This window comes from Hylobates moloch, unplaced genomic scaffold (genome assembly GCF_009828535.3).
Source record: "Hylobates moloch isolate HMO894 unplaced genomic scaffold, HMol_V3 SCAFFOLD_10, whole genome shotgun sequence".
In the NCBI taxonomy this organism is placed as follows: Eukaryota; Metazoa; Chordata; class Mammalia; order Primates; family Hylobatidae; genus Hylobates; species Hylobates moloch.
Genome location: NW_026652285.1, coordinates 91366226 through 91392101, shown reverse-complemented (window position 1 = coordinate 91392101; position 25876 = coordinate 91366226). Strand labels below are relative to the sequence as shown.

Below are 25876 nucleotides of genomic sequence, written 5' to 3'. Positions count from 1 at the left end.
TTTATTTGTACGTATGCGTTTCTGTGTATATAATACGTATCTGTTTAGGTTTTATTTAGTAACGTGTCCCATGTTGACATCCTCTGCAAAGATAGAACATGAATAAAGCAGAGAGGCATGGGAAAGTGGGAGGTGGTTCAGCCCAGCTGGAGGACAGGCTGCATGAACTGAGGTTAGAGGAGCCAGGAATGACAATAGATATTATTTTTTTCAATGCTTCCTCATATGCCAGAGATTGTGCTAATTTATTTTTATTAGATTTATTTTTGCTTATTTATGTATATTTTTATTTTAACTTGTTTTTATTTTATAATTGTATTTATTTTTAATCCTCAACATGATTCCCATGAAGAAGGCATAAATAACATTCCCATTTTTGCAGGTGAAGAAACCTGGATAAACATGACCTAGAGAGGTTATTTAATAAGTGGCTGAGCTGGAGTTTTAACTCAGCCTAACTTCAAGCTTCTTCAAATGTGTTTCCTCTGTATTTCTCTATTTCTCTTCTCATCTCTTTGAATGAGGCTGGGAGGGCAGATTCTGCAGAAGGCTACTTTGGTGGATTGAGAACAGTATCAATGGCTCTAAGGGCTCTAATGATTTTCACCTTGTGATGTTTCATGAAATGTTTATTAAAACAAGGCAAAGGTAAAGCAAAATAGAAAAAAGAAAGAACAGGATTGGAGGAGATTAGAAATGAGAAAAAAAGCATCATGAGAATGATCAGAGGCTATTAGTAGTCATAGCAGTAACAGCTCAAATAGTGGTAATGACACTAATGGCATAAAGATAACTTCTTATTTTCATACTTCTCTTTCCAAGAAACCCATCGAATATTTTACCAACATTGTCATGTAATTTAATCTAGTATCCATATGGCGAAGTATACAGGGAGCAAAGCTGTGCCTCAGTAGCTCACTGATGTGGAAAGGGATGCAGAGAGAATATTTTGCTGAAATCTGTGGATGATAGAGAAATTTATTCTTTCATACATTTACTCATTTATTTATTTAGCGATATTTATGGAGCACCAACTATATGGTCAGGTATGTTTTTAAAGCCAGATTCACAGCAGTGAATAAGATAAATGAATCATTTTTGAGCTTATAATTGATGTGTGGGTATGGCAAAAGCAGACAATAAACAAATAAAAAAACTTCTTTATAATCAGAGAAATAATGAAGGAGCAGGTCATGTAGAAACTTGTAGACCATGGCAAAAACTTTAGATCAGATTTTACTCTGGATGCAATGAGAAACAATTGAAAATTTAGGCAGTGAAGTAACTTGGCTTGACTTAAATTTTAAATAGATAACTATGGCTATTGAGTAAGAAAGGCTGTAGAGGGCAAGAACAGTTATACGGTATCAGTTGTTAGGAGGCTGTCATGTTTATCCAGGTTGAGAGAACATAGTGGCTTAGATCATGATAGTTACAATGAAGGTGGTGAGAGGTGACTGAATTTATGGATGAATTTTTAAGATTGTCCTGATATGATTTGGTAATGAACTCAAAAGTATTTGTGAAAGAGAGAAGTCAAGGATGACTACAAAGTTTCGCCTGAGCAACTGCCATGGTAGAATTGTCACGTTGCTGTGATGAGATTGGTAAGGACCAGTTTTGATGGGACATGTGAAATTGGGTTCAAACCTAGTTGAGTTGGAACCTAAGTTTGACAATTCTATTCGAAATCCAAATGTAGATGTTGAGTGGAAGACATTTGAAAGGTAAGAGGAGAAAACTGAAAATACAAATTAGGATATAAATATTATTTAATGATCTGAGATTGAACAAGATTACTTTGGGAGAGAGTGTAGATAGAGAAAAAAATTCAGTTATTGAGTCATGGAGAAATTAATGTTAAAAGGTTGTGATGATAGAATGATAATGAGGAACAAGACAAGGAAGCTGGGGAGTGGCAAGAAAAGTAGGAAGAGAGACAAGAGTATAGAATCTTGGATGTTATATAAAGAATATTTTTCAAAACAGAGATAGCAGTAACTGTGTCAAATACTGTTGATAGTATAATTAAAGTGAGGACTGAGAGCTGACTATGATATTTAGCAACACATGGGTCACTGATGACAGGATGTTTTCAATGGAATTCTGGGGGTGAAATTCTGGAGCAAATTCAAGTGAAATTCCAGAGAAAACTCTACAGAGTAGTATTACAGTAAATGGCACAATAGCTTAAGGTGATCAGGAGTAAAGTGGTATTTTTCCTTTCTTTTTAACATGGAAGCAACAAAACTTTTTTCCAATGTTGAGACTTATTCTGTAGAGAGGGAAAAATTGATACTGCAAGCAAGGGAGGAATGGTTTTACAATCAAAGTGGAGCAGGCAAGAGTAAATAGGGTCTTGTGCATAACTGGAATTATTTGCCTTAGATAGGAGCACATATTCTTGGCAGAGAGGGAAAGGAGAACCTGAGATCAGAGGCTAGTACAATTTGTAGATGTGGTAATAGGGGCATTTTCTTGATCTTTATTTCTTGGTTACCTATCATGGATTTTAAATTGTATGATTTTCAGATTTTAATACCTCTGAAATTAGAATGCTTTTTATTATTGATGATGTGTCTTAGTTTAATTTGGCAGGGTATTATTTTCTTAGTATACATAAAACAGTGGTGTGTTTTACAGTAAATATCATCTTAGATTTGTAGATTCAATGTCATAAGGTATTTCCCCTGAAAAATTGATGAGGTTGTTAGCTTATTCCCAATTTCCAAAAGGTAAAGATGAATGCAAGGAGGATAGAGATCATTAGCAGATGGGAGGCTAGGCCAGAACAGGGAGATGGGGTCAGAGACCACTAACTTGAGGTATCGTCTACCCTCTGCCTGAACCTCCAACAGGGCCACCTGAGACTTGTGTTTTGAGAGCCTTCTCCAAAGCTTCACATTCAAATGGTCTACCTGGTTTCTTGGTCTTAAATCATTTATCTTCCTTCTCTTCATCATCCTCTTTTTTTCTTCTTCTTCCCATCTTCATTGACCTTTTCTTTTTCTGTCTCTGCTTGAAACCTCAGCTCCTTCTAGACTAGAAGATTCCCTATCGCTCATGCACCCGGACTCTCCTTATGCCTACAATGACATCCTCACTCTCTTTTATTGAATGTGGCCCATCTCTCAATGCCAAGCACAAATGTCCCCTCATCAGAATCATTCCTTCTCCACCCTCCACCTTGGTTCAGTTCCTCATCTCATCATTTCTCCCCTCCCCGGATCAGTACAATGAGGGTCAAAGCAGCCTTCTTGTTCAGATCTCACTCCTGCTGATCCGTTGCCTCACAGCAGCCAGCGTGATCTTCTTAAAGCCGAATCAGATTCTCGCTTCCCTCCTCACAGCCCTTCACAGCCCCCGTGAAAGTTTTGGTATACAGTTTAGATTTCTTAACTTAACACCAGGCTGTTCAAATGCAAGCCTTGCCAATCTTCTTGGCTTTGCCTTATGCTATCACCCAACATATACCATATCCATGCTCCAGGCCCACGCCATTTCTTACATTTCACTACAGGCATCTTTTGAAAACTATTATTTTTATTTTTTTATTGCCCTGCACTTTTACACAGCCTTTCTCCAATTCCTGAACTTTTCATCTCTCTCAGGTAAGCTTCTCTAAACTCCCCTCCCCAGGCCATTAGATGGTCTGCACAACTTCTCTAGGAGTTGCCACACAGTAGTATCATCATCCTTTTATTAATCTGACTCTCCAATTGTCTTAGATTCTTGTTTGATAAGAACCATCTCTCTCTCTGGCACAATACATAGAGACTGATATATAGACACTGCTGAAAAGATATTTGCTGTATGACTGTATGAATGAATACATGAATGAATCACTCAGCCCATAGTGAACTCTGTTTTCTTCTTTGAACCCTTACACTTCTTCTCCCACATGATACTGGATTCAGTTCAACCTAATGACCATTTCCTGAGGGCCTACTGTATGCCATTCTCTGTGCTGCATTGCACGCACAGCATTCTTCAAAAGGGCATGTGCTTTTGCTATTGCTTTGGATGTTACATCTTCCAGGAAGGGTCATACCATTGAATTCTCCAAATGCCACCTCTTCTGAGAAGCCTCCTGGCTTCTTTTGCTTCTCTGACCTTCTACATTATGACCATTGTCCCTCTCTTTCTTACATAAGGAGATACAATGTAGAATAGTGGTTTCAAGAAAAGGCCCTGGAGTCAAACGGACCTTAGTTCCAGTACTAGTTCTACCATTTGCTGGCTGAGAGGTTTCAGATAAGTTACTGCAGCCTCTGAGCCTCTATTACTAACTTACTTCCAATGGTTGTTGTATTATGCATGTAAGAATATACATTATGTCTGGCTTAGATTAGGCATTAAAAAAAGTTAGGTATTATTTTTACCACCTCTATCAATGTGTTACTTGCAAAATATTTGCTTTATTTATATTTGCATCCTCCATGGCATATGTGCTTGGCCAATAACAAGTGCTCATTAAATATATGCTGAATGAATAAATGCAGTGTTCCTTACATAGTCAGGAACTCAGCAAATCCTTCCACAAAAACCACAGCAAGTATTTATGGTGTGCCAAATATTAAGAACAACCACTGTGTTAGTCACAGTGGAGGATCACAGTCTAGAGGATTAAACCAAATACATATACATAAAAAGCGTACTTGGCAACTTTAATCTCAGTTTGATCAGTTTATGAATCAATCAAGTAATTAATATTTTTCTCAATGGATCTTTATTCAATATACATCAATTCACCCCTTTGTATTAATCTTCCCAAGTCATAGCCTATTAGGACTGACGCTTGCCTGAAATCACTCCATGGTTTCCCCACATTCATGGGGTCCCAAATTCCCTTTCTAGCTTCAGTTCTAAAGCCCATTGGAACAATAGAGGTGGGACTCTCCTATAAGAGGCAATGATAATAACCAACATGTGCAATCATGCAGATTATCTTTCCTCCAACTCATCCTCTTCTTTCCCATTTGTCTTTGCTCAGCCGTATCCTCTACCAGAGATACCTTGCATTCCCATCTCAACTCACCGGCATTCTACTTAGTCTTCAGGAACCATTTAAAATGGTATCTTGCATGCACACATGCACATACACAGGACTGGATAAAAATTTCCCTCCTCTCACCCCATTATAACTCTTTGATTACCCCTCATTTACAGTATGATTTTTTTTTTTTTTTTACTCACCTTGCAACATATTCATTTATGTTTAGGTTTTTATCTTCTCTATTAGATTAGAGTATAGGCCTCTTTAAAAGCAAGGATTTTTCCTTGCCAATTTTACATTTCATAATATTTAATGTAGTGCCATGGGCATAGGAATTATATATTATATATATGTGTGTGTGTGTGTGTGTGTGTGTATATACATGTATATACATGTATTTGCTGAATTGAGTTTTTGAATATAATTGGTGCTAGAGTGACAGTGGAAGATAATGAGCTAAGGAAGATTAGGAGGAAGGGGAAAGGAAAGAAAGGAAGAGAAAGAAGTGTGGAAAGAGAGAAAGGGGAGGGGAAGTGAAGAAGGGGGTAGAGGGAGAGGACAGGGCAGAGCAAGAGGAGCAGTCTGATGAAGAGTAGTGTCGATAATCCCATTTCTCAGTAGCTAGATGTCACAGATGGAGCGAAGATGAGTATTTTCAAAATCATCTTGCAACAAGTAGTAGAAAAAGAAAGTGTAGGAGAAATGTTTAAAAATAACATTTTTTTGAGATGCTATCCTTCTTAGACATTGAGTTTATAACCATTAGCCCATTTATCCATCCCACCAACTAAGAGTTAGGGATCATGCTCCCCACTATACAGATGAAGAAATTGAGGCTCAAAGAGGATGAAAAGACAGAGAGTGAATAGGTCTCCTTTTTCTAAAGCCCCCTCCTCTCCCACACGACCATCACTTTATATGGACTTGGAACTTCAGGGTGATACACTAAGTGATTGTTGCCAGTACTTGGTCTCAGCAGCAGCTTTGGGGTGAATCATCTTTGTTAGGACTTAGTCTAGAGTCACAAGCAATGGCTCATGCCTACAGCCTCTCTTGTCCAGTTAGCAGGGACCTGGAGGCACTAATGGGAATTTATGTTTCTGGCTTCCTGTGGCTCTGCCAGTGAGGCCCTTTCAATGAAAGAGCAGTGCCTTTAGTGTCTTCATGAAAAATGAGATTACTGATTTCCACCCAGCTAGCTGCATCCAACTGTTGCTTTTACTTTATGAACATAGGAGCACCTTGTTCTATGCTCGCCAGAGGAGAAGGATTCTTCTCAAGAAGAAAGGGATTGAAGATACCAATCAAAGACTCAATCAGAAACCGAATAGAATGAGGAGGATGGGCAGAGAAGATTTAATCAGAAATCAAATAGAATGAGGAGGATGGGCAGAGAAGATTTGCTAGGGATAAAGAACTTTGGCTGGTTAATTAGGCCTCTGAGCTTACTTAGGTCTTAATCTGTAAAATGGGAATAAGAACACATGTATCTGAGAGCTATTGTTCTTCATTTATTTGGAAAACATATAGAAAGCACCTGATCTAAAAACCAAGAGGGTTCATAAAATAAGAATAGTAATAATCAAGGCTATTATTTTTGAACAATTATCATGTGCCAGGTATAGAGCTCACTTCTTTATATCAATATTTTATGTAAACCTCAACACAGTCCCATTTTTCAGATTTGAAAATTGAAGCTCATAAAAGTTAAGTAACTACCTTTTAGAGCAGGAATTTGAACCCAGATCCACTCAGTGCTGGTATTCTTAAACTCTACATCATTTTGCTTCCCAACCTGGGGCATATATATAATAGTTATGGTTTTTACTAGATCAAGAATTTATATAGCCCTTTCCATGTGCCAGCACCATAACCTTTCTAGGTTCTGCTATTTACTTTAGACAGTCTGTGATTTTCCTAAAATTACTTGCCAACTTGTGTAGGTGTGACCGATTTCCATAATTATTCTCATATTCTGAAATGGATCTATAACCGGAAAAGACAAAAAAACCCTAGAATAGATGATACTAGGCTTTGCAGCAATCCAGGAGTATATGACTATAAAAAGAGCTGCTTCTGACCTACAGAAACCTGGAATCTGGAGGGAACTTAAAGACTCAGACTTGGGCAGGAAGGAGTAAAGAATTCTAAGCAAGCACAAACTGATGGGGTATAAACTGATGCTGAGAGAAGGAGTATCAGGGAGTTACTTCTTGGTATGTAGCCATGTGGGGCTACATCTTTCAAATAAACTTGTGGCCAAGTACGCAGCATGGAAATCATGAGAGATAAATGGTCGATGTTGCAATTTGGTCTATTTAACAACCATGTCCCATTAGATTCCTTGTCGATCTCATTGATCGTGCAGAAATGAGGCATCAGGATGGCCAAAACCTAAATAAGTTACCCATGATAATTAGTTTATTGACTCCATGGAGATATGGTGCCTGTTTATTTTTTAAGATGATTGGGCCAATTCTTATCTTCTTCCTAACAACTTACCTTAGAATTAAGCTCTCCTTTTGCACTGTCAACAAAGTGTTTTTAATGTGCCTCTATTATATTCCAGATACATTCTGTCTTGTCTTATGTGTACAATTGTACACATCTGCCACTAAATTGTAACTGAGATTGCTGAGAGGAGAAACCATATGCTTTTTCATTTGTTCATTATTTGCTTCTCTTTCTCATAGTGTTTAGCTTATAGTAGGTGCTCAATAAATGTTTACTGGTTTAAAGTTATTTGAACTATCGAATCGATTTGTTTTGAATCTTATGTGTTTATTGTTGCAAAATATACACAACATAAAATTTAACACTTTAATCATTTTAAAGTATTAAGTTTTAATCATTTTAAAGTGTTAAATTTAGCGACGGTACATTCACAATGTTGTGCAAATATCCTTACTATTTCTACTACTTTACACAACCCCCGAAACAAATTCTATATCCCCTAAGTAGTTATTCTCTATTTCCCCTTCCCTTCAGCCCCTGATAACTACTAATCTGCTTTCTTCCTCTATAGATTTGCCTATTCTGGGTGCAGTCTGCCCTCTATACCCTTGAGTTCCATATCTGTGGGTTCTGGATCTGTGGCTTCAACCAACCAGATAGAGAATATTTAAAAATTAATAATGATACTACAAAAATAAAAAGTACAAAAAGTCAGTACAGTGTAACAACAGTTACATAGCATTTACATTGTATTAAATGTCATAAGTAATCTGGGGATTATTTAAAGTATAAAAAAGGATACGTGGAGGGTATATGCAAATACTATGCTATTTTATATAAGGGACTTGAGCATTCATGGATTTTGGTATCAGAGGGTGGTGGGAGGGTGGGATTCTAGGACCAATCCCCTGCAGATTCCAAGGGATAACTGTATTTCAAATCAATGGAATCAGACAATATGTGGTATTTTGTGTCTGGCTTCCTCCATTTTACATTTTCAAGATTCATCTATGTTGTAGCATGTATCAGTACTTCATTCCATTTTATGGCAGAATTAATACTTCATTGTATACATATACTACATTTTAGTTTTTCATTTATTGGTCAATGGACATTTAGGTTGTTTCCACCTTTGACTACTATGAATAGTGCTGCTGTGAACATTCATTTACAAGTTTTCATTTGAATGCTTGTCTACAGTTCTTTTGAATATATACTTAAGAGTAAAATTGCTGAATCATAAGGTAATTAAATTAAAAAAAGATTTGGTGTTAAAATAAGTGTATTTTGTGGCAGATTTCATTATTACATTATTGTTCATTTCCTCTAAGAGGATTATGTACATACAGTGCATTTCCATATGACTGGCAGCACTGCACTGTGGGAGGCTCTGTGACTTTCCATTTTAGTGACATTGGCCTTGTCCATGTGATTTGCTTTGGACAATGGAATGTGAGAGACATGGTACATGACACATTTGCGCAAGACACTTTAGGAGACATTGTCTGGCATGGCTTTTGCTCTTTTCCCTTTATCATGAGAATGGCATATTCCTGAAAAAAGGCTGCACTTTTAGCCTACATCTGAAATGAAGAAGACATCTGGAGCAGAGCCAAAGCACAGCTGACACAAAATATGAGCAACAAATCAACCTTTGTGGTTATAAGCCACTGAGATTTTGAGGTTATTTGTTACCACACAGTAATTTAGCAAAAGCACCCTAATATTAAAACGCTGGATTAAATAACATAAACCACATTTATTTACTGCAGGACTTCTCAGTGCCTTGACTGTGCTAATATGTATTATGAGTCTAAAGAGATGAATTAAGTACAGAGTTTTCTGAATGTATTTGGGTTTGGGCATATTTGCAGATTTGTGATTCTGTGGCATACAACTTGGCAAATGCTGGACCATGTATACTATTCAGGTTCAATCCTGTACAAAATGACTTTCCCAAACTCCTCTACTCTTATAAAAGTTAGAGAGGTCTTCTTTTTTGTTCCTATGCAAACTCGTGCATATATATATATATATATTTTATTGTCATTTTACATTTATAAATCTTTCTGTAGCGCCCAACTAGAGCCCCATGAGGCCATAAACCATGTCATATTCACTTTTTGTATCTCTAGCATCCAGTATAGAACTGGCTCAATAAAGTGCTAAATGAAAGGACTTTCTTAAGAGATATTCAATTGAGTACTTTTATTTTTGCATACCTACTATGATCTAGCACTGGGCTTGTTACCTTGGAAAGAATGCAAAAAAAAAGAGATAAAGTTATTATCCTCAAGAATCATAATCTATAGCAGTGGATCCATAACAAATTATGTGCTGAAGTTAGTGGCCAAGTCTTTTAGCACCATTGTTCTCTTAAGAATATTTTTGTGTCTATGTATTTTTTTACTCAGATCTTTCTGAGCACTTGTCTGTAACTACTGAGATGAAATTTAAAAAGCCTTGGGTCTCAAGCTGTAATATTGTGAAAGAAGATACAGGTTTTGCTAATGAGGGATGGCTGTAGAGATGGGGCATGCTAAACATAGAAGACAGAACCACAGTCCTCTCTGAAACACATTCTGTCTAAATTTGCCTTCATTCAAACACGTACTCTGGGTACTCAATAGTGTGCTAGATGACAGGGAAATGGTAGATGAATGAGCTGTGTTTGGCATTCAAGAAGCTTATAGAGTAGGAGAGACATGAACATGAGCACGCATATGATACTGTAAGTGTCCCATTGGGATTTGAAATATGTGCAAGGTGCTTTTGGTTGCCAGCAGAGAGACTACCTGAGACCACATAAGACTTCTGGAGAAAGCAATAGAAAACAGGACAAGGTCAGAAAATCCTGTCACTTAAACAACTACCCTGTACTAAGAGCTCCACATGTGCTATTTATGTGATTTTATTTTCAGGTTCATTGATATATAATTTACATACAGCCAAATATACCCTTTTGAGGTGGACTCTTCTATGAATTTGACAAGCATATTCAGTTATGTAACTCCCACCACAATCAAGATATAAAATAGCTCATTTAATTTTTACACTAGCTTTATGAAAGAAGCTTTGATAAGAAAACTGGGGATCAGAGAAGTTAAGCCTCTTAGCTTCTTCAAGGTCAAACAGTTAGTGAGAGCTGAAGGCAAAATGTGAACAGGAGAAAACTTGGCATGCTTGGAGAACAGAGATAATGGTATGGCAGGATATAACAAGAAAAAGAAGGGAGATGGGTAAGAGAATAATTTGAAGACATCAGCTGATCCAGGGATCAGGTAGCACAGACTCTTACAGGTACCAAATTTGGTTTGTATCATGATTTCTCTGAAGAAGCTTATATTGAAATTGAACCAACCTCTTCTTAAAGCTTCAAGAACATGTTCATGTTGAAATTTTATGAAATTGAAAAAAAAAAGTATGCTGGCCTCCTTATCCTTGGTGATTTCATAAATTAAACTATATTATCTTTTTTTGAAGTTAAAATTCTCATTTAGAAGTCCTGCTGGCCCAACACCTCTAATCAGTATAAATCCTTTCTATTTTTATTTATTTATTTGTTGTCTTATCTCCCTCGCTACAAGGTAGGTTCCATGACAGCAAGGATTGTGTCCTTGCCTTTCCTGGTTCCTTGTCTTTTCCCTAGAACCTAGAACAGTGTCTGCACATGATAGATGCCTTATTGATCTTTGCTTGACAAATGAATAAACAACAGCACAGAGCAGAATCATAGAAAAGTCAGGTTGGAAAAAATCTTGATGGTCATCTAGTAGAAGAGTTGGCAAACCTTTTCTGGTAGCAACCAGATAATTAATATTTTAGGCTTTGTGGGCCCCATGTTCTCTGTAGCAACTACTCAACTCTTTTATCTGCATGGCTGTGTTCCAGTAAAATTTGTTTGTAAAAATAGACTGCCGGTCAATTTGGCTATAGTTTGTCAACTCCTGTATCTGTTAGTATAAGCTAGGTTATGTGGTGCTAGCAAACAAGTCCTGAATCTCAGTGATTTGCCAAAGTGAATGCTTATTTCTTCCTTATGCTACATGGTGGTCACAGTTCTACTGTGATTCTACTCCTCCGATGGCCCCTATCTGGAACATTGTTGGACTCGTAAAAAGAGAGATTGATGAGCTCATATGCTGTTCTATAGCTTTGTTTGGAAAAGACACACATCCCTCACACCCATATTTCATTGGCCAAAACATGTCATGTGAACTTGTTTAAGTTTGGAGAGTGGGGATTTGTGGTTATCTCTAAGAGGGGACATTATAAGAAGGAGCACTGAATGTGGGTCAATGATAACCCACCCTACCACCTGCCATCTGAATATTTGATGGAACCAAGATTTGTTTGCGTCCTGTCACCTTTCAAACCCTGCTTCCACACTTCCAGTGTTGGGGAGTCCTCTGCTACCAAAGCAACCTGCTTCATCCCTTGAAACATCTGATTGCTGAAAAGGTGATTTTATTGTGCTGAATTCCATATACCTGTGTCTTTCACCTAAGGATTCCAAATCTTCTTAAGATCCTGCAGAGCAGATGATTTTATTTACAAACACAAAAGATTACTCTAACCAGGAGGGGGCATTTCCTGATTCTTATATCAAGGAAGTAGGAACCCACTTACCAACCCCCAGGTAGCTGCCTTTCTTCATTTTCCAGAGTGTAAATGACCCATCACGGAGACAGGGCTGAACTTCTGAATGAGCTCATAGCCTTTTCGCCCTTTCTGCACAGTTTCACCCGGTGAATTATTGTCTTATTTTCATTCCACTCCAATGAGCTGTCAGCAATGGATACTGTAATTCACAGCAATAGAAACACAAACAGATGGGTAATTGACCTGCATGCCTTCATTACACTGGAGTTCAGCATGGCTGTTGGAGCCATAAAGTCCTTTATCTGCCAGTCTGAAATCCCTGGGCTTTCACAAGGAAGGGGATCAGGCTGACTTTTTGCAAAAGGTACAGTCCTTGTTGTTGTTCTCCTCACCTTGTGCATTTCAGAAATGGACAGAATTTGACAAGCAGAACTTAGTGGTACAAGACAACAGCTGGGGCTCCTATAAAGCTCAGAGATATCTACAGGGGGCACATTCTGATACAAGAACAGGATAGAAAAATATTTATATTCAACTAAAATAGAACCTGTGTTTTTTCCTTCTTCCCTTAGCACTATAAGAAATCGTGTATTTAATATCTAATGAAATAGGTCAGAAAAGAGCAAATCCATCAAAAATACCACTGTATTAGGTAATTAGGATATAGAATAAAATAAAATAAAGCTTACCAAAAACAACCTATGATAATGCATGGTCTTTGCCTTGAATAAGAATTTCGGCTTAGATTGACCCAAATTATGCCCTCTGCTATGGCATACTGAGTTCACTTTCTTTATCTATTCAGACCATGCTCATGTTTCAAGATTCAACCCACATCCCACAGCCATTACAAAGTCTTCCATATTCATTATTTCCAGGCCTATTTTCTTGCATCTTCATAATAGATCACTGACTTATTCAATATTTGAAATACATTTATAAAAACCTACTATGTGCCAGACACAATACTACTTTTAATGTTTTAATCATCAATCAAGGACTTTCTTTCCTGTTCTTGAATTTTTTTTTGCTTTAGTTTTCAATATCTGAGTAACCTCTCTCTTTCTTTAGGAGGTAAGAAGCATGCATTAAACCTCTTCTTTATTTCCTCCAACAATTCCTAATGTACTACTTGTTAAAAGGAGAAAGAGGCTGAGTTCCTGTCAGCAAAAGAGCAGAATCAAAGTCAGCGATGAAGACTGGGCTATAATCTTCAGGTCTTAGGTTCACCTTCAGCTCCTGTTGATTGGATCTTCTTTTCCAGATACCTTTTCCAGATATTCTTCTTTCCCCAGCTTCACAGACCATGGTCAGTTGATCCAAGTGCCTGCTAGCAATATCATCAATGTTGTTGAAGGTCTCCAGAGATCCAACCTGAGGGTCCCCTAAAGTTCTTCTGTTACTTGAGTACTCCCAATGGTTGAAACTCAACAACACAGTGAGCCCCATTTTTTTCCTGAGTCTCAGAATCCCTTCTTGTAATGAATAAAGATCTTTCTTGTACTATAAGAAATGCTATTTCCTCTAAGGAACTCACAGATTTCTGCTGTGTGTCACCCTTCCCTTCAGAATTTTGATGTCTCGTGTGCAAGAACTCTTTCTCTTCTTTTCTAGGGAACTTGTAAGCAAACAAACAAAAGAAGACAAACCTTAGTCAGAAAGAAATGTGAGGGCCAAGTTGATTCTCAGCTGGAAGGAGTTCTATGCCCATGGCCTTTTCCATGCTCTTCCCGCTGTCTGGACTACTCTTTCTGTGGATCCTTCATCCCCTAGTGCCCACGTATCCATTAGGTCTCAGCTTAAATGCTTGCTACCCCCTAGGAGAGTGGAGAGTGCTTTTAACACCCCTAATCCATTCCATGCTGAGCTCGTTGTTCTTTCCCTATGTTCCCTGAAAAACTTGTACTTCTCATAGAATACTGGTTTTATTGCATCCAAGCAGCTAGTTTACATCTCTCTCTCTCTCCCTGTCTGTCTCTCTTTCTCTCTCATTCTCTCAAACTAAACAGTAAGACCTACAACAAGAGGGAGTTGTCTGCCTCATTCACCCTAGTATCCACAGCACAGCTGCCTGGCACATAGTGGGGCTACAGGAATGTGTGTGAAAGAAGGGAAGCAGAAAGATGGGAAGAAAGGAAGGAAAGAAAATTGGGAAGAAGGAAGGAGGGAAGAAAACGGGGAAGGAAGGAAGGAAGGAAGGAAGGAAGGAAGGAAGGAAGGAAGGAAGGAAGGAAGGAAGGAAAATTCATAGAATTTTCATAGAAGAAAAACGATGGAGTGATTAAAAAAGACGAGTAATAATTATTTTAATGCTGATATGAGAAAATGCATTCTTGGCATGTTTCATACTGGCTCGAATGGTGCTATTCAAGGAGGATTTTTCAAGATGGGTTCAAGTTTGGTCCAGGTAATGAATGTGATCTGATATCTGGTTAAATGGAGGGCAACCTAACATGTGTTGAACACTTAATTATGACAGTGTCTTGGTCTGCTCAGGCTGCTGTAACAAAATTTCACAGACTGGGTGGCTTACACAAAAGAAAATTATTTGTCACAGGTCTGGATGCTGGGAAGTCTAAGATCAAGTACCAGCAGATATGGTGTCTGGTGAGGGAGGGACTGCTTCCTGGCTTGTAGACAGCTACAAGCTGTCTCTTCTCCCATCTCTTCCTCTTCTTATAAGGGCACTTAGTCCCATCACAAGGGCACCACCCACATGACCTCATCTAAACCTAATGACTTTCCTAAGTTTCCGGCTCCTTATACCATGGCATTGCAAGTGAGGGTTTCAGCATATGAATGTGTGTATGCGGGGGATGGGGAGTACAAACATTCAGTCCATGGCAGCCGAGTTGTGGCTTAGGTTTATGCCTTTTCTCTGTTCGTTAGTATACAAGGAGATTGGGGTTTCAACCTCATAGGCAAAAAAAAAAAAAATCCCTGAGTTTCTAGGGGTATAAAACTTTTCCAGAGGTCACACTGTGCTGGAGCCACCACAGGGGTTGTAAGCCAGGTCACCCTTGAGTGTCAGAACTCAAGTTGAATTCCTAGATTGGAGTCCTGATTCTGTTACCTTAGTTGTGAGACTTTGGCCAGGTCATCTGATTTTTAAATTCTAACACCCCAGAAGCCTCGTGAGACACCTTTCTTCTCATCTCAGAGAAGGAAGCGTTTAAAGTTCAAAGTTCCTTTGATTGGCAGAGCGCAGTGGCTCATGCCTGTAATCCCAGCACTTTGGGAGGCCGAGGCAAGTGGATCATGAGGTCAAGAGCTCAAAACCATCCGGACCAACATGTTGAAACCCTACTCGGGAGGCTGAGGCAGGAGAATTGCTTGAACCCGGGAGGCGGAGGTTGCAGTGACCCGAGATTGTGCCACTGCACTCCAGCCTGGTGACAGTAAGACTCGGTCTCAAAAAAAAAACCATTTATTTGATCAACAAATGAGTGCCTGGAGCCTACACTGGGCTTGACCTTAGTTTATACTCTGGGGGCCCTTAGAGGGCAGACAGGTCCCTTCTTCCCTAGAGCCTACTCTCTAATGGGGATGATAGAAAAAATATTAAAAATAAAACAAATTCAAAAGATAATTTCAGCCAGGAATTAATCCTATGAAAAAACTTGAAGATGCCTTTTAACCTGGGTCTGGGAGGGTCTAGATTGCAGGACAAGGGATCAAGCAGAAATCTGAGGAGAGAATATTCGTTGCACAGGGAAACGCAAGTGCAAAGATTATGGGAGGAACAATATTGATGTGTGTATTGCAGGTACTGAAAAAAAGGCAGGGTTTTTATGATGTATTCTGAGTACAGAAGAGAATATTAGGAGATAAGAGGAAGGAGGGAGGCGAGGAAATGGAGATAACCCATCACGTGACACAGAGAAAGAGAAATAAGATCTCAGCACACAAAGACTGTATACAAACTACAAAACATATTGTGAGATGCACCTGTCAAAGGTGAATTGAAAGGAAAAAGAATGAGGCACAAATCAGGAAAAGAGAAGGAAGACATCTTGGGTGTTCCCACATATACATTGCCCACACGCTCTGCAGAACAGTGAAACATTCCATTTTAAATTATAACAAGATTTTTTTTAATATATAAAAAGATTGGGAGAAAAATATTCCATATGTTCAGAGTGGGTGAGTTGATGTTCAAATAAAACTCTCAACTATTGCCTGCCTGGGTTTTCTAAGGCAAAATTTATATGCTTGGCAATAACAGTAGCCCTTTTCTCTCTCATTTTCTCAGTTTTCTTTTCTCTCTCTCTCTCTCTCTCTCTCTCTCTGTGTGTGTGTGTGTGTGTGTGTGTGTGTGTGTGTGTGTGTCTGTGTGTTGTGTCTTTGGGAACTGTGGGGACAGAATATTTCACCCCAGCCAGCAGCTGTATATCTTTCAAACAGTGGTTTCACAAGCCAAATCCCCCTCCAAATTATTTATGGTTCCCATTGAAGCAGGCAGGATTCAGGCGCCCAAGTAGGAGGTCAGCACTGGGCCTCTTTGTTGGACACAGGCCATCAGGAGACGACTCTGGCTGTGACTGCCATGTGAACCTCCGCTGCCGTAGAAATGGTTATGTAACTTTAAACAGTAATGACATTTTGCAGAAAAGTGCTTTTTAATTGCTATGTCTTCATTATTCTCTTTCGAAATTGCCCAGGAGATTCTGCCTCCAAGACAGCTCGGCATGTTCTGAGTTTCCATTTTTAAAGAGCAGCCAGTTTTGTATTTTAGCTGCTCCCAGAAAACCCCCAACCCCAAACTTCATCTGTTTTCAGTTGCATTAAATGGGGTAGGTAATACTGCCTTTTGTATCCTTGCCAAATGGAAAAATGATTTGACGCAATTTTCTATAAATGCTCTCCCCAAATTCCTTTTGGGCTGGGACCAAGAATAGAATATTTTATCCCCTACAGAAGGGAGAAAGAAAATGATGAGCAAGCTAGAAAAATAGAACTGAGAATATAGTCTGTAGAGTTCCTTTAAGCAACAGAAACTTAACCCCGATCCATACACCCGGTTGCCTATGGGGGATTGGGATCAGCTAAAAATAAATTTGGCTCTAGAAGAGAAAATGGTGATATAGATAAAATGACTAAAAGAATTGTAGACTCGGAAAGAATTGCACACTCTGAAAGAATTGTAGACTCAGTTCAGAAGGGACTTTATTCTTGATTTGTTTTACCTCACGTTTTGGTATGTGTGTTATGCCCTTGTACAGTAGCCCTCCCAAACAGTCACTCAAACCCATACAGACTCATTGCTCATCAATGTGGAGCTCACTCAGTCTCACAGCAGCCCATTGTTCAACTGTATAGCTTAATCTGCTAGAATCCCTTCCGTGCATGTTGACATATACACCTTTCTCAACAGCCCTGTCACCAATGCTGGTTCAACAGGCACAGAATTCTAAACCCTCCTGCTTATCAAAGCTCTGCAAATATGTGAAGACTGCCTTTTGATTATACACCCACACCTGTTTTTCTTTCATTAATCCTGAAGATTCTGTTAAACCTTTAACCACTTTAATCAGATGAGTGGCATCATCATCAATATCGTCATCATCATCATATCAAAAATAAGAATAGACAACATTTATTATTTGCTTGCTATGTGCCAGGAGCTTTTCCAGATAATTTGCAGGCATTCTTTCATGTAGTCCTCTCGATAATCCTTGTACAAAGATAGTAAGTAGAACCTAACAGGAGGCTGAATATTTTGCTTGAGAGATGACTTAGGTAGTAAGAAGAGGAGCCAGTGCAGCCCTGCCCAGGTTTTTGACTACAGCGTGTAGTTTCCTGCCATAAGGCATGCTGGAGGAATCATCTTCTTTCCCACAATGTCTCTCTGAAAATATTCTCCTTTAGCTGCCATGTGAAGACAGGTTGAAAGGATGGGGCTTATTTAAGTATATATAAAACCTGAAGAAAATGGAAAAAAGATAAAAATCTAGAAACAACTGTGAATAGAAAATGGAAGAAATGCTGACCTTGTTCAGCAAATCCCCGATGAGTTGGATTAAGGAGTGTCCCTGAAGCATAAATGAGAAAAACATAATCCAAATAAGAATACAGTTCTCTTTTACGCAGTGAGTAGTAGAACCATTATCTCATATTGGAAGCTAAAACTGTTTGCAGCTCCAAATGAGGTGGAGAGAAATGTCCTAAGCAAAAGTACCCTAATGAATTAAGTTAGCCCAGATCTATCCTTCTCTCTGGGCACCATAGACAATAGACTACTCTGCTGACTTTTCATAGGTACCAGAGTAGTGCTCATGCCCAAATAAATCCTTCTCTATCGTTGGCTCTCTGTATTAAGACTTTGAATATTCAAGTATAAAGAGAAGATCATGAGATGTAATCCAGAGTGCTCATCCTGTAACCATGGGCTGGTCACTTCCTATTGGTAGACCACGGCTTCCTCACTGTTAGAGCAAAGAAGAGAAAATTAATTATCTAGTGATGCTTGTGTCTAGTGATGTGTTAGTTTTTATGTTACAGTGGTCCTATTAAATTATATCACTCTAATTATGTTACTCGTACCCTTCAAAACTACCAATGTGTACCTATGATCCACAGAATAATGTCCAAATTCCCTAGCATATAATAAAGCCCTTTGCACACTGGCCTCTGTCCCTCTCTACAGCTATTTTCTACAACATGAGCACCTCCATTCGTCCAAGTTCCTTTATTCACTAGGAATTTTCAGACACATGATGCCTTTCCTCTTTTAAGAATGTCCTTCCTGTTCTTCTTCTAACCTAGTGATCTCTTACTTGCTTTTCAACCAGCCCCAATTCTGTCTCCTCTGTGAAGGTTTCCCTGCTATCTAAACAATGTTATTTGCAGTCTTCTGCTGTTCAGTTGCCTCATATGGCTCTCTCTGCCATAGGTCTATAAAGCCATGTTATGATGATGTGTGTCCGTGTCTATGCCTGCTAATTATATTGTAAACTCCCCAAGGGCAAGGATTGTGTCTTTTTTTTTTTTTTTTATCTCTATAGGCCTAGTGCCTAGCTCAGGACTTGTGTTTCATAAATAGGGTTTATAAATACTTAAGGAAAGCAATTTAGGAAATAAAGAATAATAAACAATAATGTTATATTTTCAATAAGAGTTTTCTCCACAAAGGGAAAAGGTATATGCCATATGTGGCTCTAGCCTCAGACCTACTATAACAGAATAGAGTATGCCTTTCAGAGATGGCCAAAGTCATGACCTGAGAAGTTTAAGCAAAAGTGATGCAACTGGAAGCCTCACCAATAATACCCTGTCTGGATCTAGGTTGGCCCAGAAATATATTCGTTCCAATACACAGGGAGAAATGTAGCAGCTTCAGATTCCTATGTATCACCTTTGGAAACTGTTAATGAAACACCTTTTTTTAACCTTTCTGTTTTCCCTTCTTGCTGTTCTCACACAGGTCTTCAGATAATCTTTCCTCAGTATCTGCAAGAGAAGTTTGTCCAGTCGGCCTTGAGCTATATCATGTGCAATGGGGAGGGGGAGTACCTGTGCCAGAACAGCCAGTGTCGATGCCAATGTGCCGAGGAGTTTCCACAGTGCAACTGCCCCATCACAGACATCCAGATCATGGAGTACACTCTGGCCAACATGGCCAAGTCTTGGGCCGAAGCTTATAAGGACCTGGAGAATTCAGGTAGGAAATCTCACTCAGTGCCACTGCATGAGTGGCCTTCAGCCAAGTCTGAAAGGGAGCTAATCTAACTGCAATTAGGACTGCTGAGAGGGAAAGTTCAGTGACCCTGACCCTTTCACTTTGGAGGGTCCAGATGCAAGTATAATAGCTGTCACAGAGCAGGCACTCAATAAATCTCAACTGAATAAAATTAATGAATAGTATAATCCAGTTTGTGGTCATATGATGTATTGTTTCTGTTGTACCCAGAAGACAGAAAGAATAAATCTGCATAGGAAGCCTCTGGAGAGGGAAGAGTCAGAGGTAGTTGTATTGATTCCTTGGGCTGTGTACTTCTGTGTGGATATTTGTGTGTGTGTGTATATATGTTTGTGTGTACCCACACACTTCTGTCCATCTCTATAAATAGATAAACATATCTCTACGTGTGTATTTATATGTGCATATACATAGAGATATAGATATCCTAAGAATCTACAGACTATCAAAGCTCAAAGTCACTTTTCTGATAACTTAGTTATTTTCTGCCTTTCATAGTTCAGAAAAATGAGTTTCAGGGGAGGAAAGACAGTCACCCAAGCTCCTAAAGTGGATGAAGTCCGAAGTAGGATCTCTGCCTCGTGGACATTTGAGTTTGTTGGAAAGCCAGGCATTAATTATGTAACCATGCCAATGATTAGAAAATGTCAAGGATACATCTGTAAAGAGGGAGGAGCTGCTGTGAACAAACAATGTAGAGTTGGGGGTCAGTGTAGTCAAGGAAGTCTACCTTAAAAAAAGAGCAGAAATGGAAGGATCTGACTATGGTGCAGATATGAGACGGTGATTGCAGGTAGACCCATGGGAGGCACAAAGGGCCTAGGAGAGAGATGACCATGATGTGGGTTAAGGAGATGGTACAAGTTGTAAAAACAGGAAACGTGCAGATATGCCAAGATATTTAGAAGGAAAAAATGGCAGAGCTTGATGTTAGATTGTCTATAAGACTTGAAGAGACAAGGGATATTGAGGTGATATTCATAAACCTCCTTTAGATAGACATGTTAGACAACTCGATAGATGTTGATATCTTTCATTGAGCTAGAACACCCTGAAAGATTTGGAAAGAAGATTTGGAAAGAAGTGCTCACATGCTCGCTTTTCTATAGGATAAGCTTGAGAATCCTTGAGACTTCCAAGAAGAGATTCCAAGCAGGTGCTTAACCTATAATATGTGCTCAAGTACCTGTTAAATAAATGGACTCATGCATAGAGCGTTACTGTCTTTACAACAACATTATATTTCTGAAATCTTTTATAATAGCCACCTTAAAGGGAGTAGTAACATTTCTGAATCACAGAGAAGGGAACACCTCCTCCATAATCCTCCTTCAAGACCCAGTGTTTTCCCTAGGGTTGAACAGTTAGTAAATGGCAGGATTGGTAATGGAATTCCTGATTCCAAATCTAGTGCTCACAGCAGATATGGTAGCTTAATTTTACTTTGTCCCCCGGGCCGGAGGTTCCTTCATCTGATAAATGAGAAGACATGTTTGTGTTTTTAATATTTGAATTTATTCAAGTCTTTAGACAAGAAATTATTTGATCAAGCAAAATCTTACCTAGGAGCCACTGTGTACCACAGATAAAAGCAGAGTTCTACGGAATAGCATTTGAAAATAACTGGTTTCCGTGAACTCTAAGCCCTAACCCAGCTCTGGGAGCCCAGAATGCATCAGGGATCCTGCTCCTACAGTGCTGTTCAGCTCAAATGGAGCTGTGGGTGCCTTATAACGACACCCATTAGTCCACTGAAAATCCTGGGAGCCCATAAAAGAGAAAAGTTCATGATGGAAATGTACTGTGATGATTATTTGGCCCCAAACAAAGGAAGCATTTGATAAAATGCTTTTGCAAAAAGATTTCGCTGATTACTACAACAAACAAAAACCGAACAAACAAAAAAAACAGAGGGAATTTAGGCTATATGCACAAGGAGTAAGACTCTTTAGCATACAATCCTTATTCCCAAGGAAAAGAAACCACTTTAAGTGGGTGGGTGAGGAAACGCAGAAAACTGAGATGCTGCTGAATAAGCTGAACAGGCCAAGAAAATGATTTATGTCACACTTTCTCCCAAAAAGGCATACACTCCCTCTAGATTTCCTGTGCTTCTCCATTTGAAATGGTTTTACCCTTTAAGACAAATCCATTCATCTGTATGTGCATCAGAGCCTTGTGCGTATGAGTTTTCCTTTGGTCCATTTTTAGCCCTTAGCCTTCGCTACTCAGCCCAGGTGATTTGGAGAGATTAATGACCAGCCCAAAGTAAAAGGCATTGGTTCCTTGATGGCTCCGGAGTGTGGGTGGCCAAATAGGACCTAGTTTCTATACACAAATGGCAGTCTACATCTCCTTGCTGGGGGATTCGTTGTAGTACTTCTACTTTTATTCAAGAAAGTTGGCCAGGTGCAGTGGCTCATGCCTGTAATCCCAGCACTTTGGGAGGCCAAGAAGGGTGGATCACCTGAGGTCAGGAGTTCGAGACCAGCCTGACCAATATGATGAAACCCTGTCTCTACTAAAAATACAAGCCTGTAATCCCAGCTACTCGGGAGGCTGAGGCAGGAGAATCGCTTGAACCCCGGAGGTGGAGGTTGCGGTGAGCTGAGATAGCACCATTGCACTCCAGCCTGGGCAATAAGAGTGGAACTCTGTCTCAAAAAATAAATAAATAAATAAATAAATAAATAAATAAAGTTAATGTATTTAACTCTTAAATTCTATTTTCTTATCGGACCCAAATTTGGGTTCATTGGAAGGCCTGCGTTCCCCTTTGACATCCACAGAGCCCTCTGCAAGACAAGCTTTATGTTTTCCATGGGAGGAGAGTCCAGCTGTCCCAAACAGAACAGAGTCATCAGGGCCCGTCTCCTGCCTTCAGCCAGCTCACTGAGTCAATCAATCAGTGTAGAGTATTGCATCATCCTGTCAATCTTATGCTACCATCAACCGAGTACTTTCTGTGTCTCAGGAACTAGTTAGGTAGATACAGTCCTATGCCACTATGTCACTGTCAGCATTTGGATTAGATACTATCATTCCTGTTAGCAGATGGGGAAACTGAGGCCTTGAGAGAATAAACAGCTGTTCAGCACTTAAGATGTGACTCCAACTCTTGCCTGTCTGTCTATAATGAAGTGCCTGAGGTTTTTCTAGGAGTCAGAGACTTCTATTTTTTTTCACCTTTTATTTACTGTTTTCTCCTAATGTACTGAGCCTCGGGATTGCCCTTTTTATGTGTCGAGAGGAAATATAATATACTAAGTAAGAACAGAGGATTTGGAGCCAGACTCAAGTCTTAATTCTCCTATCTACTGGCCATTTGACCTTGGGGAACTTCTCTGTGCCCTATTTTCTTTAAAATGGGGGCTCTAAAATACCTACCTCATAGGTTTGCTATAAAATATGGTTATATATGTTAGGTGATTAGGACTGTGCCTGGTGCCTGTCAAGAGCTATGTAAGCATTTTTAAAAATAAAATGAAAGCATAAATGCATAGTATACCTAAAATGTCCTTGGAGGTTTTATAACATGAAGTGAAAGTGTTAGTCTGAAGATTTATAATATTTATATAAATCCAACCATTGGGCTTTTTTTCCTACAAAATGATCAACCCCTTGATATTTTTAATTTTCCAGGGATGGGGTGATAGGGATTAGAATTACAACAGATTGGATTATTAGACTGGAAAACAAAAACTCAGGACACAGACCTGGATCTTGTCATTTATCAGCCCCATTACCTTTAAGAAATCATCTTCCCATTTTGGGCTTCGGTTTTCCTATTCATAGAACAAAAAAGCTGAACTAGATAATTTCTATGGATGTGCCAAGTTGACACTCTGAAACTGAGCATCCCAAACTGAGGCAGAAACTTTTACCCGGGAGGCCCAAGAGTTTGTCACCATCTCTTAAGCTGGAGTTTTTTTGACATGTGAGATGATGCTAGATGGGACACACATACGACTTCAAACAACACTGGATCATTGGGTGGGGAAGTTGATCCATTTCAGTTCTCTGTGGAACCTGCAGATTACATCAAAAAGTTTCAGTTTGGTGCTAGCATGCCTGTAACACCTCTCTAACACTTGCTAATTTCCTGCATTTCAACGTGAGAGCAGGCATGGAGGTTTGATCATTTAGCAGGCAACAGTGTCTGACTAGAATTTATTAACATTATCTTCATCATATTTATTTTTACAGCTACCATCTTCTGAAGGCATGCAATAGTGATTTTCTTTGGAGAATTCAATAAACATAAACATTTTGTTTTCTTTTTTTTATTTCTTTTTTATTATTATTATTATTATTATACTTTAGGTTTTAGGGTACATGTGCACAATGTGCAGGTTTGTTACATATGTATCCATGTGCCATGTTGTTTTGCTGCACCCATTAACTCATTTAGCATTAGGTATATCTCCTAATGCTGTCCCTTCCCCCTCCCCCCACCCCACAACAGTCCCCGGAGTGTGATGTTCCCCTTCCTGTGTCCATGAGTTCTCATTGTTCAATTCCCACCTATGAGTGAGAAAATGCGGTGTTTGGTTTTTTGTCCTTGCGATAGTTTACTGAGAATGATGGTTTCCAGTTTCATCCATGTCCCTACAAAGGACATGAACTCATCATTTTTTATGGCTGCATAGTATGCCATGGTGTATATGTGCCACATTTTCTTAATCCAGTCTATCGTTGTTGGACATTTGGGTTGGTTCCAAGTCTTTGCTATTGTGAATAGTGCCACAACAAACATACGTGTGCATGTGTCTTTATAGCAGCATGATTTATAGTCCTGTGGGTATATACCCAGTAATGGGATGGCTGGGTCAAATGGTATTTCTAGCTCTAGATTCCTGAGGAATCGCCACACTGACTTCCACAATGGTTGAACTAGTTTACAGTCCCACCAACAGTGTAAAAGTGTTCCTATTTCTCCACATCCTCTCCAGCACCTGTTGTTTCCTGACTTTTTAATGATTGCCATTCTAACTGGTGTGAGACGGTATCTCATTGTAGTTTTGATTTGCATTTCTCTGATGGCCAGTGATGATGAGCATTTTTTCATGTGTTTTTTGGCTGCATAAATGTCTTCTTTTGAGAAGTATCTGTTCATGTCCTTCGCCCACTTTTTGATGGGGTTGTTTGTTTTTTTCTTGTAAATTTGTTTGAGTTCATTGTAGATTCTGGATATTAGCCCTTTGTCAGATGAGTAGGTTGCAAAAATTTTCTCCCATTCTGTAGGTTGCCTGTTCACTCTGATGGTAGTTTCTTTTGCTGTGCAGAAGCTCTTTAGTTTCATTAGATCCCATTTGTCAATTTTGGCTTTTGTTGCCATTGCTTTTGGTGTTTTAGACATGAAGCCCTTGCCCATGCCTATGTCCTGAATGGTAATGCCTAGGTTTTCTTCTAGGGTTTTTATGGTTTTAGGTCTAACATGTAAGTCTTTAATCCATCTTGAATTAATTTTTGTATAAGGTGTAAGGAAGGGATCCAGTTTCAGCTTTCTACATATGGCTAGCCAGTTTTCCCAGCACCATTTATTAAATAGGGAATCCTTTCCCCGTTTCTTGTTTTTGTCAGGTTTGTCAAAGATCAGATAGTTGTAGATATGCGGCATTATTTCTGAGGGCTCTGTTCTGTTCCATTGATCTATGTCTCTATTGTGGTACCAGTACCATGCTGTTTTGGTTACTGTAGCCTTGTAGTATAGTTTAAAGTCAGGTAGCGTGATGCCTCCAGCTTTGTTCTTTTGGCTTAGGATTGACTTGGTGATGCGGGCTTTTTTGGTTCCATATGAACTTTAAAGTAGTTTTTTCCAATTCTGTGAAGAAAGTCATTGGTAGCTTGATGGGGATGGCATTGAATCTATAAATTACCTCGGGCAGTATGGCCGTTTTCACGATATTGATTCTTCCAACCCATGAGCATGGAATGTTCTTCCATTTGTTTGTATCCTCTTTTATTTCATTGAGCAGTGGTTTGTAGTTCTCCTTGAAGAGGTCCTTCACATCCCTTGTAAGTTGGATTCCTAGGTATTTTATTCTCTTTGAAGCAATTGTAAATGGGAGTCTTGCTCTGTTGCCCAGGCTGGAGTGCAGTGGTGCAATCTCAGCTCACTGCAC

General features: G+C 39.1%; 1 protein-coding gene across 1 annotated transcript in view; it reads left to right on the top strand.

Moving 5' to 3' along the window:
- Positions 1-25876, top strand: part of BRINP1 (BMP/retinoic acid inducible neural specific 1) — a 204221-nt gene that overhangs the window by 140805 nt on the left and 37540 nt on the right. Inside the window, exon 6 of the mRNA XM_032164985.2 lies at positions 19476-19712. Within this exon, the coding sequence (XP_032020876.1) occupies positions 19476-19712 (237 nt within the window). The remainder of the gene's footprint in view (positions 1-19475; positions 19713-25876) is intronic.